The sequence below is a fragment of the Aquarana catesbeiana genome, linkage group LG04 (genome assembly GCF_042186555.1).
Source record: "Aquarana catesbeiana isolate 2022-GZ linkage group LG04, ASM4218655v1, whole genome shotgun sequence".
In the NCBI taxonomy this organism is placed as follows: Eukaryota; Metazoa; Chordata; class Amphibia; order Anura; family Ranidae; genus Aquarana; species Aquarana catesbeiana.
Window position 1 is genome coordinate 112012849 of NC_133327.1, and position 13968 is coordinate 112026816.

At 47.3% G+C, this 13968-nt stretch overlaps 1 protein-coding gene across 2 annotated transcripts in view; it reads right to left on the reverse strand.

Moving 5' to 3' along the window:
- Positions 1-13968, reverse strand: part of ACP1 (acid phosphatase 1) — a 49752-nt gene that overhangs the window by 14563 nt on the left and 21221 nt on the right. Inside the window, exons 3-4 of one of the 2 annotated variants that reach the window (XM_073625464.1) lie at positions 9230-9343; positions 2206-2267 (exon numbers count right to left, since the gene is read on the reverse strand). In XM_073625464.1, coding sequence (XP_073481565.1) covers positions 2206-2267; positions 9230-9343 — 176 coding nt within the window. Of the gene's footprint in view, positions 1-2205; positions 2268-9229; positions 9344-9401; positions 9516-13968 lie in introns of both variants that reach the window. The other variant, XM_073625463.1, reaches the window with a different exon arrangement.

Genomic DNA, 13968 nt, shown 5'->3' on the forward strand with positions numbered 1-13968 from the left:
CACTTTATCAAATCAGACTTAATCATTCAGCTCATCATTTTCTCAGTGTAGCCCCTATCATCATTCCTTACAAGTCCCTCATCCTAGGACACAGAGTAAACTATCTGTTGCCAAGCTCTATCAATACCTCCCAAACTTGCTACTCTGCTGAAAACTTAATATTCACCTACTTGAATCTCATTCACACTCTTGGGTACACATTCAGATAAATAAATGTAAGTGCTCCAGTCGCGTAAGGTCTCTTAAACATCTCACCTTCCCCTCTACACCAGCCTCTTAGTCTTTTTGTCCACCCTCACCCTCCAATATAAGATCAGATCTTAATGTAATTTGTGTGCTGGTTACACACATTCACACATAAGCAAAGCACTCCACAGCAAGAGCAACCCTTCAAAAATTACACCAGACAAATTAAAGTTCCTACCTGAAACAACCTCTTCTAGGTAATAAGTCATAGAACAAACTACTTATAACACCCTTGACAGTCATACTTTGTTCTCTATTGAAACATCACTGTTGTATGGACACGTTTTCAAAACCACTATGCATTTGTTCTTGGTGAAATCAACCAAATGTTTATTACCTATTATTCACGGTCTAATTGTTTTGTTGTAACCTGATATTGTTATTGTCATATACGCTCCTAGGACATTAGCAAAAAAACTTGACATGCTGGTGGTAGGAGGGGTTATTTGTTTGATCGGGTTAGATCCTCCTGTAGGCGCAGTATAACGTGAAAGTTGGGATGAGAAAGAAATCCTTCTGAAATGTTACAAAAAAATGTGACTAGGCCCCTAAGCAATCTCCTAAGGTATTTTTCCAATATTAACGACATGCCGCCCGCCATATAGCAAAATGACGGCGGCAAAGTGGTTTCGATATCCTGACCGGACGTCGCCAGGATATCAAGCCGCGGCGATCGTTGTTGCGGTGTGTCAGTCTGACACACTGCAACACCGATCTAGGTAAAGAGTCTGACGGAGACTCTTTACCACGTGATCAGCCATGTCCAATCACAGCTAATCACAGTGTAAACAGGAAGAGCCGTTGACTGTCTTTACCTCACTCGAGTCTGTCAGACGCGAGTAGAGGCGATCGGCTGCTCCTCTGACAGGGGGGGTCTGTGCTGATTGATTACCAGTGCAGCCCCCATGGAGGATGCCCACACTGGACCACCAGGGATGCCAATCAGTGCCCACAATGGATACCAATCAGTGCCCACAATGGATGCCTGTGCCCACAATGGGCATCACTGATTGGTAGGCATTGTTTGGCACTGATTGGCATCCATCAGTACCATCTATTAGTGTACATCAGTGCCCATCCATGCCACCTATCAGTGCCACCTCATCGGTGCCCATCTGTGCAGTCTTATCAGTGCCCATCTGTGCAGCCTTATCAGTGAAGGAGAAAGCTTACTTATTTACAAAGTTTTGTAACAGGAACAAGAAAAAAAAAATTAAATTTTTTTTTCAAAATTTTTGGTCTTTTTTTTTTTCTTATTTGTTTAGCAGAAAATAAAAATCACAGGAGGTGATCAAATACCACCAAAAGAAAGCTCTATTTGTGTGAGCAAAATGATAAAAATTTAGTTTGGGTACAGTGTTGTATGACCGTGCAATTGTCATTCAAAGTGCGACAGCGCTGAAAGCTGAAAATTGGTCTGGGCAGGAAGGTGTATAAGTTCCCTGTATTGAAGTGGTTAATAAGAGCCCTTGCACACTGGGGTGGGGGGCGGCGTCGGCGGTAAAATGCCGCTATTATTAGCGGCGTTTTACCGTCGGTATGCGGCCGCTAGCGGGGCGGTTTTACCCCCGCTAGCGGCCGAGAAAGGGTTAAATACCACTGCAAAGCGCCTCTGCAGAAGCGCTTTGCCGGCGGTATAGCCGCGCCGTCCCATTGATTTCAATAGGCAGGAGCGGTAAAGGAGCGGTATACACACCGCTCCTTCACCGCTCCGAAGATGCTGCTAGCAGGACTTTTTTTACCGTCCTGCCAGCGCATCGCTCCAGTGTGCAAGCCCTCGGGGCTTGCACACTGGAATGAAAGCAGCGGCACTTTCGGGGCGGTTTGCAGGCGCTATTATTAGCGCAATAGCGCCTGCAAACCGCCCCAGTGTGCAAGGGCTCTCACAGAAACCAAGCCTAGAATAAACGAAACACTGAAACAAAAACAGACAACGAGAAGTGGATGCGACTCACTAACCTTAGATTACTTTCATCCATGCATAAAATATAATCATAGGACATGAAATCTTCCTTTGTGACCTGAAATTAAAGCCATACTTGGTTATTATTGCACTTATACATCACAAATACCCAAGTCACAGTTTTAGAAAAAAATAAATATATAATAATAACAATAATAATAAACATTTCAGACTTCCCTCTTCCACCCAGAGCCTGTTTGAACAACTTCAGGTCTCCATACACCATAAGCTCTCTCTCAGATCAACCCTCACCATTGTGATTGCTAAACTGATTGACCTACAGCTACCTCTATACTGGGAAAGGTTGAAAAGTGGAGGTTTAATCGGCAAGACAGAATACATCCCAAAAAGTATGTGTACACAATACTAAATCTGCAATACTTTAGCAGCTACACTCAGGTTAATCTCATGGCTTGCAAATATTGAGTGTGCTTGGGCAGTGAAAGAACTTATTGAAGCAAAATAAAGTACAATGAAAGCACATAATAGGCACTGAGGCCATTTACTAAAAGGAAATGAGAATCGACATGCAATAAATTGCGTGAATATTTACTTCAATCATCCAATCATGTAAAAAGCAAATTCCCATTTACCTTTTTAACTCTTTGGCGCCAGCCGCATGCAAAAATGGAGCCTCTCGGTCACTGGGCCTTGGTGCCAAGAGGCTGCATATTTGCGTGCATTAGTTTAAACAGCGATGTGCCGAGAGTCACACCCTGCGTGCTCCCAGCACAGATACCCATGGCCAACGGAAAGCTTTTCGATCATGTGACCGCTGTGACAGCCAATCACAGCGGTCACATGACCTTAAGACCCGCCTCCCTGTATGTAAAGCCCCTTAAGGGTGCCAGCTCCAAGGGGTTAAGGAATAACTAAAGTGGGGGGGGATAAAACACCTGTCAGTTTTTATTGCTGTCTGTGTCCCAGTTAGGGAAATTCACCCTTTCTATATGTCCTGTTTACATTATTATTAAAAAAGTGAAAGTAAAAGAAAATAATCTAATCTAATCTAATTTTGGGTTGTTCCCAGAGAAGTAATAGAAGGGAAATCCTCCAATAGGGACACTAGTTCTGGTGACCCGGGGGTTCCCAAGAGATTCCTTTATTGTGAAAGGATTTCCTCTCACTTCATGCTTTGGCTATGGAACAGGAAGTCGAGGCGAAAAAAAAAAAAAAAAAAAAGGGGGGGGGGGGGGGCGGCCCAAAAACCTTAGTTAGACTTACCGGTAACGGTATTTCTACGAGTCTTTCAGGACGGCACCTAGTGAGTGCAGCTCCACCCACTTCCCCAGGAAACACTGCAGTCATTTCTTTAAAGCCTGGACACTTCCACCGTGGCCTCAGTCATTATTGAACACTTCCAGCAATGCTGAAATTATATAAGCAGAACATAGGAAGAACACCATATTAACATTCATAAATAAGGGAGGGTCATTGGCACTGTCCTGAAAGACTCGTAGAAATACAGTTACCGGTAAGTCTAACTAAGGTTTTCTCACCTCGTCTTTCAGGACAGCACCTGGAGATAAGCGAGTACTTACTCTTAGGGTGAGACCACCACCTGAAGGACCTTCCTGCCAAACAATTGCTCTGCTGCCGTGAGCAGATCCATCCTATTGTGACAAGTGAAGGCGGAAAAACTCGTCCATGTGGCCGCCTTGCAGATTCACCCTGGTGAAGCTCCAGCTCGTTCCACCCAGGGCGTTGCTACAGCCCGAGTTGAATGGGCAACTACCCCTGCGGGAGGTTCTAGCCATCCGAAGCCACTTTCCAATCGTGCTTTTAGAACCTCCGTAACCCTTACGCGCCCCCGAAAACAGAACCAAACGCATCTCTTTACTTCCAGGACTATGAAATTCTCTTGCTTTAGGGCATGTTGGAAAAAACAGACAGAACGTTGGAAGAACTATTTCTCGGGATCTGCGAAAAACGGACGCGACCTTCGGCGAAACCCCAGGACGGTCCTCAGCACTACCCGGTCAAAAAAGGCTCAATGATAGATAATGCCTGTAGTTCGCTGACCCTTCTAGCCGAGATGACTGCTACCAGCAGTGTTAGTTTTAATGACCAATATTTAATTGTGGCTTCTTCTGGTGGTTCAAAATTACTGATAAATCCCATTTGGGGAAAATCTTAAATGGAACCGTCCTAGCCCTAGCTAGTGCCTTAAAAAAACCTGATGATCAAAGGGTCTAGTGATATCCTTCTTTCTAGAAAAACTGACAGTGCAGCTGCCTGAACTTAACTAAACTAAAGCTTTCGGACAAACCCTTTCTCCTCAGGATTTGCTCCTCAGAATCCAGGCTGCCAGCCTGAGATGACCTACATTAAGATGCAGAAGGGGGCCCCGAGTCAGCAGGTCCCTCTGAACAGGAAGCAACCAGCGGGGCTCTACCGCTAGTTTTAGTAGGATTGAAAACCAAGCTCTCTTGGGCCAATACGAAGCTACTACAATCAGGATCGTATTCTCTTCGTGTAGTTTCCTGGGCACTAAAGGGATCATTTGCACAGGGGGAAAGGCGCAACACAAGCGGAAGGTCCAACGTTGAGCTAGTGCATCCAGACCAGCCGCTTGGTCCTGCCTGTTCAAGGAAAAAGTAGACTGGTACTTTTGCATTTGCTTGGGGAACACCCCATCTGCCTACTATCCTCTGAAAAACCTCCGTACTTAGACTCCATTCTGATTCTAGCACCCTTCTTTTCTGCTTAAGAAGTCTGCTATCTGGTTTAGGCTGCCATTCAGATGTTTTGCTGTTAAGGATGCCAAGTTGTCTTCTGCCCAAGTCAGAATCTGTAAGGCCAAGGCTAGAAGACACCTGCTGCTTGTGCCCCCTTGCCTTGAGATGAATGCCATCGCTGTGGCGTTGTCCGACAAAACCTGAATGTGTTGGTCCCTGATTATCTGTAAATACGCATCTCTGAGATCTATAGAGGCTAGAAAACACCACGTAGGAAGAAGTTTCCTCATTGAATATATTGTGTCCATATGGAATTTTTTGTATCGGATGGACCTGTTCAAGATCTTCAAATTCAGTACTACCTGAACTTTCCCGGCGGCTTTTTTACTAGAAAAACCATGTGAATAGCACCCTAGTCCTTCCTCTTCCCGGGGCACTGGGATGATTACCTTCTGTTAAAGGAACTCCTGCAAGAGTGCTGTCATTGCCACAGATTTTCTTGATCTTTGGGGGCCGACGTCACATAAAACCGAGATGGTGGGTTTTCCTGAGAACTCCAGCGCGTAGCCCTCGGAGATAATTTTGAGGACAAAAACGGACTGGATGTCGCCCCCTCCCACTGTGGGAAAATGGACTGCAGCCCTCCTTCCACAGTCGGGAGACCGTCACTGGGTCTTTGCGGGTTGGCTGGGGGGGGTGAAACACCCCAGTCCTCCCTCGACCCCTCTGGGAACGCCAAGGTTTCTTCTGTCCCATTTCGTTTGCGTCCCGGGTCTGGTGAAAAGGACAAAATATTTTTCTTAGTTTGCGGTGCGACTTTTTTTGGCTGGAAATGCTTTTTTTTATCTGCCGTTTTGTCCAGGACAGCGTCAAGGTCAGGGCCCAACACCAGATCCCCTTCAAAGGGTAGGCCACACAGCTTCGATTTAGAGGCTGAATCGCCCGACCAGGTCTTTACCCACAAAGCTCTTTTAGCTGAATTAAAGCTGAAGATCTTGCGACATCCTCACTGACTCAGCCGAGGCATCTGCCATGTAACCTACTGCCTTTTGTAAGACTGGCAGAGTATCCAGCAAATCTCTGTGAGAGGTCCCTGCCTCAATATGGCCTTTTAGTTGTTCCAACCAGTGTTCTAAATTCCTGGCTACTACTGTTGACGCCATTGCCAGCTTGAGATTGTTAAAAAAAGCTTGGGATTTTACGCTAGTCAAAGAAACAGCCCTCTTGTCCATAGTGTCCTTCAAGACCACCATGTCCTCAAAAGCTAAGTCGATGTTTTCCGATACTTGCGAGAAAACTGTCTCTAAGTTTAGGTATCCTATTCCAAACTTGCGAGTGATCTTCTTTAAAAGGAAATCTCCTTTTAAGATACCTGGAAAAAAGGGGGCCCTCTCTGGGTCTTTCCACTCCCTTTTTACAGCCTCTGTCAACACCTTAAGCACCAGGAACACCCGATGCTTGATCTCATCCATACCCTGATACATTTTGTCGTGCAGGGACAATTGGGTCTTATCCTCCTTGATATTTAGTATGGTATTTATGGCCTTTAAAAAGGTTGTCTACCTCTTCCAAAGACAACCCGTAATGGAAGGAAGATGGCGCTTTTTCCTCAACTCCCCCCTCGTCTGACCCTGAAGACATACTTTTCTCGTCCAACTCTGATTCACTAACCACTCTCAGGAGCTACAGAGGACGTGTGAGGGCAGGGTGAAGAACCCTCTGTTGATTGTGCCACCGGACGTTTGTCTAGATAGGAGTGGAAGGACTGAAAGGGGTCTTCCAGCTCCTTCTGGAATGAAGCGAGCATCTCACTAGGTTGGGCAGAGGGTGCTTTAGTAGAAGACTCCTCCCTGACCAAATCTGCTATGCAGGAACTGCACAAAGGCTTGGCCCAAGACTCCCTAACATCTCTCAAGACTCCCTTACATGAGGCACATCGTTTCTTGGGGGGAAACATGCTTAGTCTTTTAACTTTTGCCTGAAAATACACCAGACAAAAACATACCATTAACAACATTTGTAGATTAGGGATCTGCTGAGGAGGAGATCCAAACAACAGTCAGTGAAAAAACAAAACCATATCCCACAATATCACTGCTGTACAAAAAAAACAAAAAAAAACAAAACAACACACACACACACACACACACACTTCCCAGAAAAGTCACCTGAGGAGTGTGAGGCAGGCTCCCTTGTCCCCCCAGGGGATGCATAGCATAGGTTAACAGAGGCCACTGCCTCTCCGACCTGGGTCTGGGTGGTGCTTGTGGCTCCTGCTCCCGCCACCAGTTCCTTTGGCTTCATCTCTCCCAGGGTTCCAGCAGACGTCTGGCAGCCTTTTCATTTAAAATTTTCACGGTCACGCTGCGAGGACCGGAAATGCACCCGCCAAGGCTGCCTCCCCCTTCTGCGCTCAAACGGACGCAACCGGAAGCCACTGCGCGCCACCAGAAGTCCTGCCCTGTCTGGCAGTGATGTCACCTGCCACTCGGGATCTGGAAGAGAATGCAAGCTGGAAGCCAGAGATGCCGCACTGCCTAGCGCAGCCCCGTACTCCGCCCGCGCCCCCCCCCCCCCCAGTCTGTTGGCGCGAGACCCTTCGCCGGGCTCAATAAAGTGAAAGGCACCAGAACACCCCCCACCCATCGGGGGGGGTGTTGGGCTGGCTAGCTGACAAGCAGAAAAACACCAGGTATGCCCAAACCCTTCTCCACCTGGAGAGATCGCAGCACACCCTTGCAGTGCTTCTACCATGGCTGGAAGAAACACTACAACGGAGGCCATGGTGGAAGTGTCCAGGCTTTAAAGAAATTACTGCAGTGTTTCCTGGGAAGTGGGTGGAGCTGCGCTCTAGGTGCTTTCCTGAAAAACGAGGTGAGAAAATAAACCTTACAGGGCTTATAACCCCTCCCTTACTCATTTCATGTACATTAGGGGTAGGCAACCGTGCATTGTGAGTGCGTCTGTGCGTGCAAATCCAGGAAGCGAACAGGCAGCAGCTTCAGCTGCCCACAGTTAAAATGGCTGCAGCCAGACTTAGTGGAGAGAGTTTTCTGCAGCATATTTGGCAAGTACAGAATCACAGTATATATAAAATATGCAAAGTGGTTGGAGGGGAGCTTCAGAATGGCAAAGATGTTTTATTACAAATTATGTATGCGGACTGCAGTTCCTCTTGAAAGAGGTGGAGATCTACCCGAACAACATGGGAGAAGTCAAAGAGCAGCGGGCACAGTGTCTCCTCCTCACACCCGATTTAACCCTGCAATTGCCGTACGACCATGTCACAATTATGTGCATTGCACGGCAATCATGGTTTTAAATCGGGCGGTTCATCAAACCGGCAGGATATAATAGAAGTCTATGGATAAGCACAGAAAACCCGTAGGTACACTGCATTGCACCCACGGTGTGGGTAAACATCAGTGGGAAGGCAGCTCTATACTATTATGCCCAGTGTACTGCTTCACATGGACCAGATGATCTCTTTCCTACTGCTGGCACCACTCTGGAGACGGCTAGCTGGGATAAGAGATGGAGTGCAGTTGGCATCACTCTGCATGGAACAGTTGCCAGCACTACAAAGGAGGCATCGGCTTATGCGTCTCTTGCTACCTACTACAGCTCCAACTTTACAAGTAGTCCCTCTGCATTGCACGCTGTCTGCACAGGGATGGTGGGTCAGCAAGCCCAACCTGTGGTCTCCAGGTACATAGCGATCTACGGAATTCGGTATTCAAAAAGGTCACAGGAATTTTCTTTTTACATGACTGGATAATTGAAGTGGATAGTCACACAATTTCACAACTTTGGCCGGCCATACATGGTTCAAATCCTTGACCAGTTTAGCAGGAACCGGCCGAGATTCGAACCAGTAATAGGCAGGCTGACTGTATCAAGTACCAATGTATAGATTGATCAACTTGGGTATAACCAGCCTGCTGGATTCTCTTGTGATTGCCTTCTCCCGTGAGGGGATGAGCGGGGGAAGCCCCCGCCTAGAGAAGACAATTACCGATTCCCCTGTCAACACTGCATGTGGGGCTTAAAACTATATTTCATGCTTCTGATGCGGTTTAAAGTGTTCTAAAGGCAAGTATTCTCCCATAACAAACATTCAGCTTCCTGCTGTCAATTGTGTAGTGAAGATTTAAAACCACTGTAAATAATGGGATTGGTTATTACACCCAGAACACATCTCATGGCGAGATTATGAAGAAAAATGAAGGAACAGTAGACCCTGCCCAGTGACAGAAACCAGAAATGTGGAATAGACAATCATGAAACGTTGGTGAAAAGTCTGTAATGCCAGAAACTCAAAACAAAATGCACTGTCCTATACCTGCCGTGCTCTATGCGATGTTTCAGTATCGTGGCTTTTTAAGCACTTTATTGCCCTTGAATCTGGGGAGCAATTCACGTTCCAGTGAGAGGTGGCAGCGCTGTCTATGGACCACTGCAACACAAAACATAATGGATAGGATTCAATAACAGATGAAATGGAGATACATTACCTGCCTGGCTGTGTGACTCATGGAAACATCGTGCTTCCTCATACAGCTCTGGCCCCGATAATCAGGCGGGTTTCCTATTTCATAAGTAGATGTGGCTGCGCTGTCTATTTTCCACTAGAACAGAAAGACACATGGTCTATTGCTTATAAACCCTTAAAAAAAATATATAGCTTTACAGGACAAATACAGATCTACAGGAGAGGCTAAAATCATGCAGAATTCAGAGACAAAGAAGAAACCAAAAAGTCATTATTGGCCCTATTCAGTTTCTACAGCATCAGCAAATAAAACTTCTTATGTATCACACCCCTTGAAAGAATTGTTATCAAGTCATTATGAATGGTCCAATTCCCAAATAAAAACATAGCTTGTTGCATCCAGTGGAAAACTTATCAAAAACAAGAAGGCTATTAAGTCATTAGTCTTAAGGCCCATACACACGATCGGACTTTTTGACAACAAACATGCAAATGAGCTGTTTGAGCAACATCCGACCGTGTGTACGCTCCATCGGGCAAACTTTTTCTGTTTCCATCGGACTTTTGTTGGCTGTGCGAACGCACAAACTTTCCGGCAACAAAAGTCCGATGGAGCAAAGTCCGATCGTGTGTACACAAAACCATCGGACTTTTGTACAAACTACAGTATGCAGCCGCGAGAATGTTTCCAGCGCGATCCCATCACGCTGGTTCTCGGCGACATGGTACTGTACATCTCGCTCTGGCTACAATAGGAAAAACACATTTTCCTATTGCGGCGACCGTGAGAGGGAAATCCCCTCGGGGGGCATACCAGGCCCTTAGGTCTGGTATGGATTTTAAGGGGAACCCCCTACGCCGAAAAAACAGCGTGGGGGTCCCCCCCAAATCCACACCAGATCCTTATCTGAGCATGCAGCCCGGCCGATCAGGAAAGGGGGTGGGGATGAGCGAGCGCCCCCCCCTCCCCTCCTGAACCATACCAGGCCGCATGCCCTCAACATGGGGGTGGGTGCTTTGGGGGAGGGGGGCGCCCTGCACCTTGTCCATGTTGACGAGGACAAGGGCCTCTTCCCGACAACCCTGGCCGTTGGTTGTCGGGGTCTGCGGACGAGGGGCTTATCGGAATCCGGGAGCCCCCTTTAATAAGGGGGCCCCTAGATCCAGGCTCCCCACCCTATGTGAATGAGTATGGGGTACATCGTACCCCTAACCATTCACCTAGGGAAAAAAGGGTCAATAAAAAAAAAAAAAAAAAAAAAAAAAAAAAAAAACACACTACACAGGTTTTTAAAGTAATTTATTAGGCAGTTCCAGGGGTCTTCTTCCGACATTTGGGGGTCTCTCCGGCCTCTTCTCCCGGTGTCCGGTTCTTCTCCGCTCTCTCCGGCCTCTTCTCCCGATGTCCGGTTCTTCTGCCGGGCTCCTCCGCTATCTTCTGCTCTTTTGCCGCTCTTTTGCTAGCGGTGGCACAGTCTTCTGTGTCGTCTTCTTCCCTCTTCTTCCGATGTTGACACGACGCTCTCTCCCGCTGTAATGCTGTGTGAGCGCCTCGCAATGACTTATATTAGGCATGGGGCGTGGTCACCGGGTGATGTCATCCGGTAACCCTGCCCCCTTATGACATCACAGTCCCGGGGCCCCCCCGCCCACAGACCCCGACAACCAAAGGCCAGGGTTGTCGGGAAGAGGCCCTTGTCCTCAACATGGGGACAAGTTGCTTTGGGGTGGGGGGCCCGCATGGCGCCCCCCCTCCCCCAAAGCACCCACCCCCTATGTTGAGGGCATGCGGCCTGGTACGGTTCAGGAGGGGGGGGGGGCGCTCGCTCGTCCCCACCCCCTTTCCTGACCGGCCTGCGCGCTCGGATAAGGATCTTGTATGGATTTTGGGGGGGACCCCCACGACGCTTTTTCTGTGTAGGGCATTCCCCTTAAGATCCATACCAGACCTAAGGGCCCCTGGAGGGGAACCCATGCCAGTTATTTAAAATTTGGCGTGGAGTTCCCCCTCATGATTCATACCAAACACAGTGCCTGGCATTGGCGGGGATCCAAGTCGGATCCCCGCACCAGTGTGAGCCCAGCTCGCAAGGGGTCAATCTCGCCGATAAAAGTGGTGAAATCGACACAATATCAGGCAATACAGAAGTTGACCAAATGATGGTGGTAAAGAGCTGAAAAACCATGTGATATGGTGAAAGTTGGCTGAAAAAAGTTTTTCTTACAGGTAAGCCAAAAATCCAAAGTACACATTGCTTGTGAGTACATTACAGAACACCAAGCAGCCCATTAATCCTTGCTAATAGGGTTATGCGCCATTTACTGGTGACTGGATGTTGGCAAAAAAAAAAAAAAATAGACAGGAAGTCGCCTCCTATATAAAACTCTTTCCTGCAGACAAGCCAACAGGCACCATAAACCACAAAATAGGAAAATGCCTCACACAGCGGGCTGCAAAAAACACTGACCAAAATGTTCGGTGTACTGGAACTCTACCAACCATGGTAACACATTGTAAGCCGAAGACCAACTAGCGATGCAACCTATCATTTTGCACCTCGAGGTACAAAGAGAAGTTCAATTGCTGAATGTGGCAGTCAACTATAGGAAAGCAGGCTAACAGGGTGAACCACATCCAAGTGTGGAGAGCTTTGTCCTCTGGCACCTGGAAGTTTAGGACAAGACGAAAGAAAATATAAAGTCCCGATTAAGAAGGCTAGAAGCCCCCTTAGTGGGGGAAAAAAAGAAACAAAACGAAAACGAAAAAAAACCAAAAAACACACAATGGCTGAGGTCAAAACCACCCTACCATGCTTGAGTTTCAGGAATGGCTCAAGCCTACTGTCCACTAAAAACGGGTCTGCACTCGAACAAGAGAAGGCACTGCACTCCCATGATCCATAGGAAAAATATGGCCAAAAAAAACTTTGCCTATACTTCTCCTTTAAAGCTAGTGACAGGAAGGAAGGAAGAAAGATCAAGCCCTGTAAAAGAAGGGAGATCCGGAAGGACCCAAGCACTATCCACTGACATGCTCCCAATATTCGTTCTCCTGGGCCAAGCCAGGGCATTTAGAATCTCCAGCATTCCTTCCATGCAAATCCTGCAATGTAGCTGTGGAAAATGAGTGGCTTAGGGAAGGCATAAAATTAGGAAGAACTGAATTGACTGAGGTCATAATGTCATCCACACAGCGCTTTAGCGTCGCTGGTTCTAGGGCAAAAAAAAAAAAAAAAAAAAAAAAAAAGAAGTCCATTTATGCATTGAACTTGGGTGCCCAAAGACTCCCTTTCTGCATACACAACTGGCGGCAGGGCTCCTTGAACACCTCCAGGTGGAGAGCCCACTCCTCTAGCTACAACTGTTTTGCGGCTGAGGAAGTACGCCTGCCAACTTTCCATTTCTGGGATTAGCACTATTGACAGGGTGGGAACATGAAGCTCTGCCAAAGACAGAATGAATTCTACTTCCCCCTGAGCAGCCGAAATCGAATGCCTCCATAATGATTTATGTATGCCAAGACAGTGGCGTCCACTGACTGAACCCTTACCAGGAGACCCTGCAGCTGTGTCGCTTAATGCAGAACCAATTGCCAACAGTCTGATAAAAAGAGATAGATTAAAGTGATACTAAATTCTCTTTTTAAAAAAAAACAAACAAACAAACATGTCATACTTACCTGCCCCTCCCTCCTGTTGAGTACCCCCAAAGCAAGCAGCTTGCTATGGGGGCACCCGAGCCGAGCCACAGCTCCATGTGTCCATTCAGACACAGAGCTGTGGCACAGCCCCTCCTTCTCTCCTCATTGGATAACTGACAGCAGCGGGAGCCAATGACACCGCGCTGCTGTCTCAGCCAATGAGATGGGGAGTCCTGGGCAGCGGAGACACTACTGAAACCTCGCTGGATCTAGATGGGGCTCGGGTAAGTATTAGGGGGGGCTGCTGCACACAGATGTTTTTTTTTCCCTTAAAACGCATAGAATGCATTAAGAAAAAAAACAAACAAAAAAAAAAATCTCCTTTTGGAAACCAAGTGTCCTGCACCTAAAGGTGATAAACTCTACCAGTTCAGAGACCAGAGATTGCTGGGTTGTAAGGACATTGGAAACTTAAACGACTTCATCCTCCAGTCCCATGCCAACCAGAACATTCCCCCGCCGAGGCCTGGAATGAAAACTTACAAAGGGTACCACCTCTAACAAGGCAACCAACCTGGAGACCCTCGTGCAGAGGTGACTCAAGGGATTTCTCAGCTTCCTGAGAGAAGCCACCGGATACTTCAGAGTGCATTTCTCCAGACGGAGAATCACTCTTGCCTGGCCTTATCCGGACTCAAATTCTTTGGGGAGGGAGAGGGAGAACCCAGCCAAATCTCCCCAGACCGTGCAACATTAAACCGGTAGATGAGCAGATTGCTTTCACAGAAGCAATCTTCCAGGTACTATAGAACATGCATCCTCTGGATCTGTGGATCTGTAGAGGGCCCAGAAGCCAGGAGTTTGGAAAAATATTGTGGGGGCTGGGGCCAGGCTGAAAACCAGGGTGACAAATTAAAAAAAACAACAACTTCCACCGCATGCTGTAGAC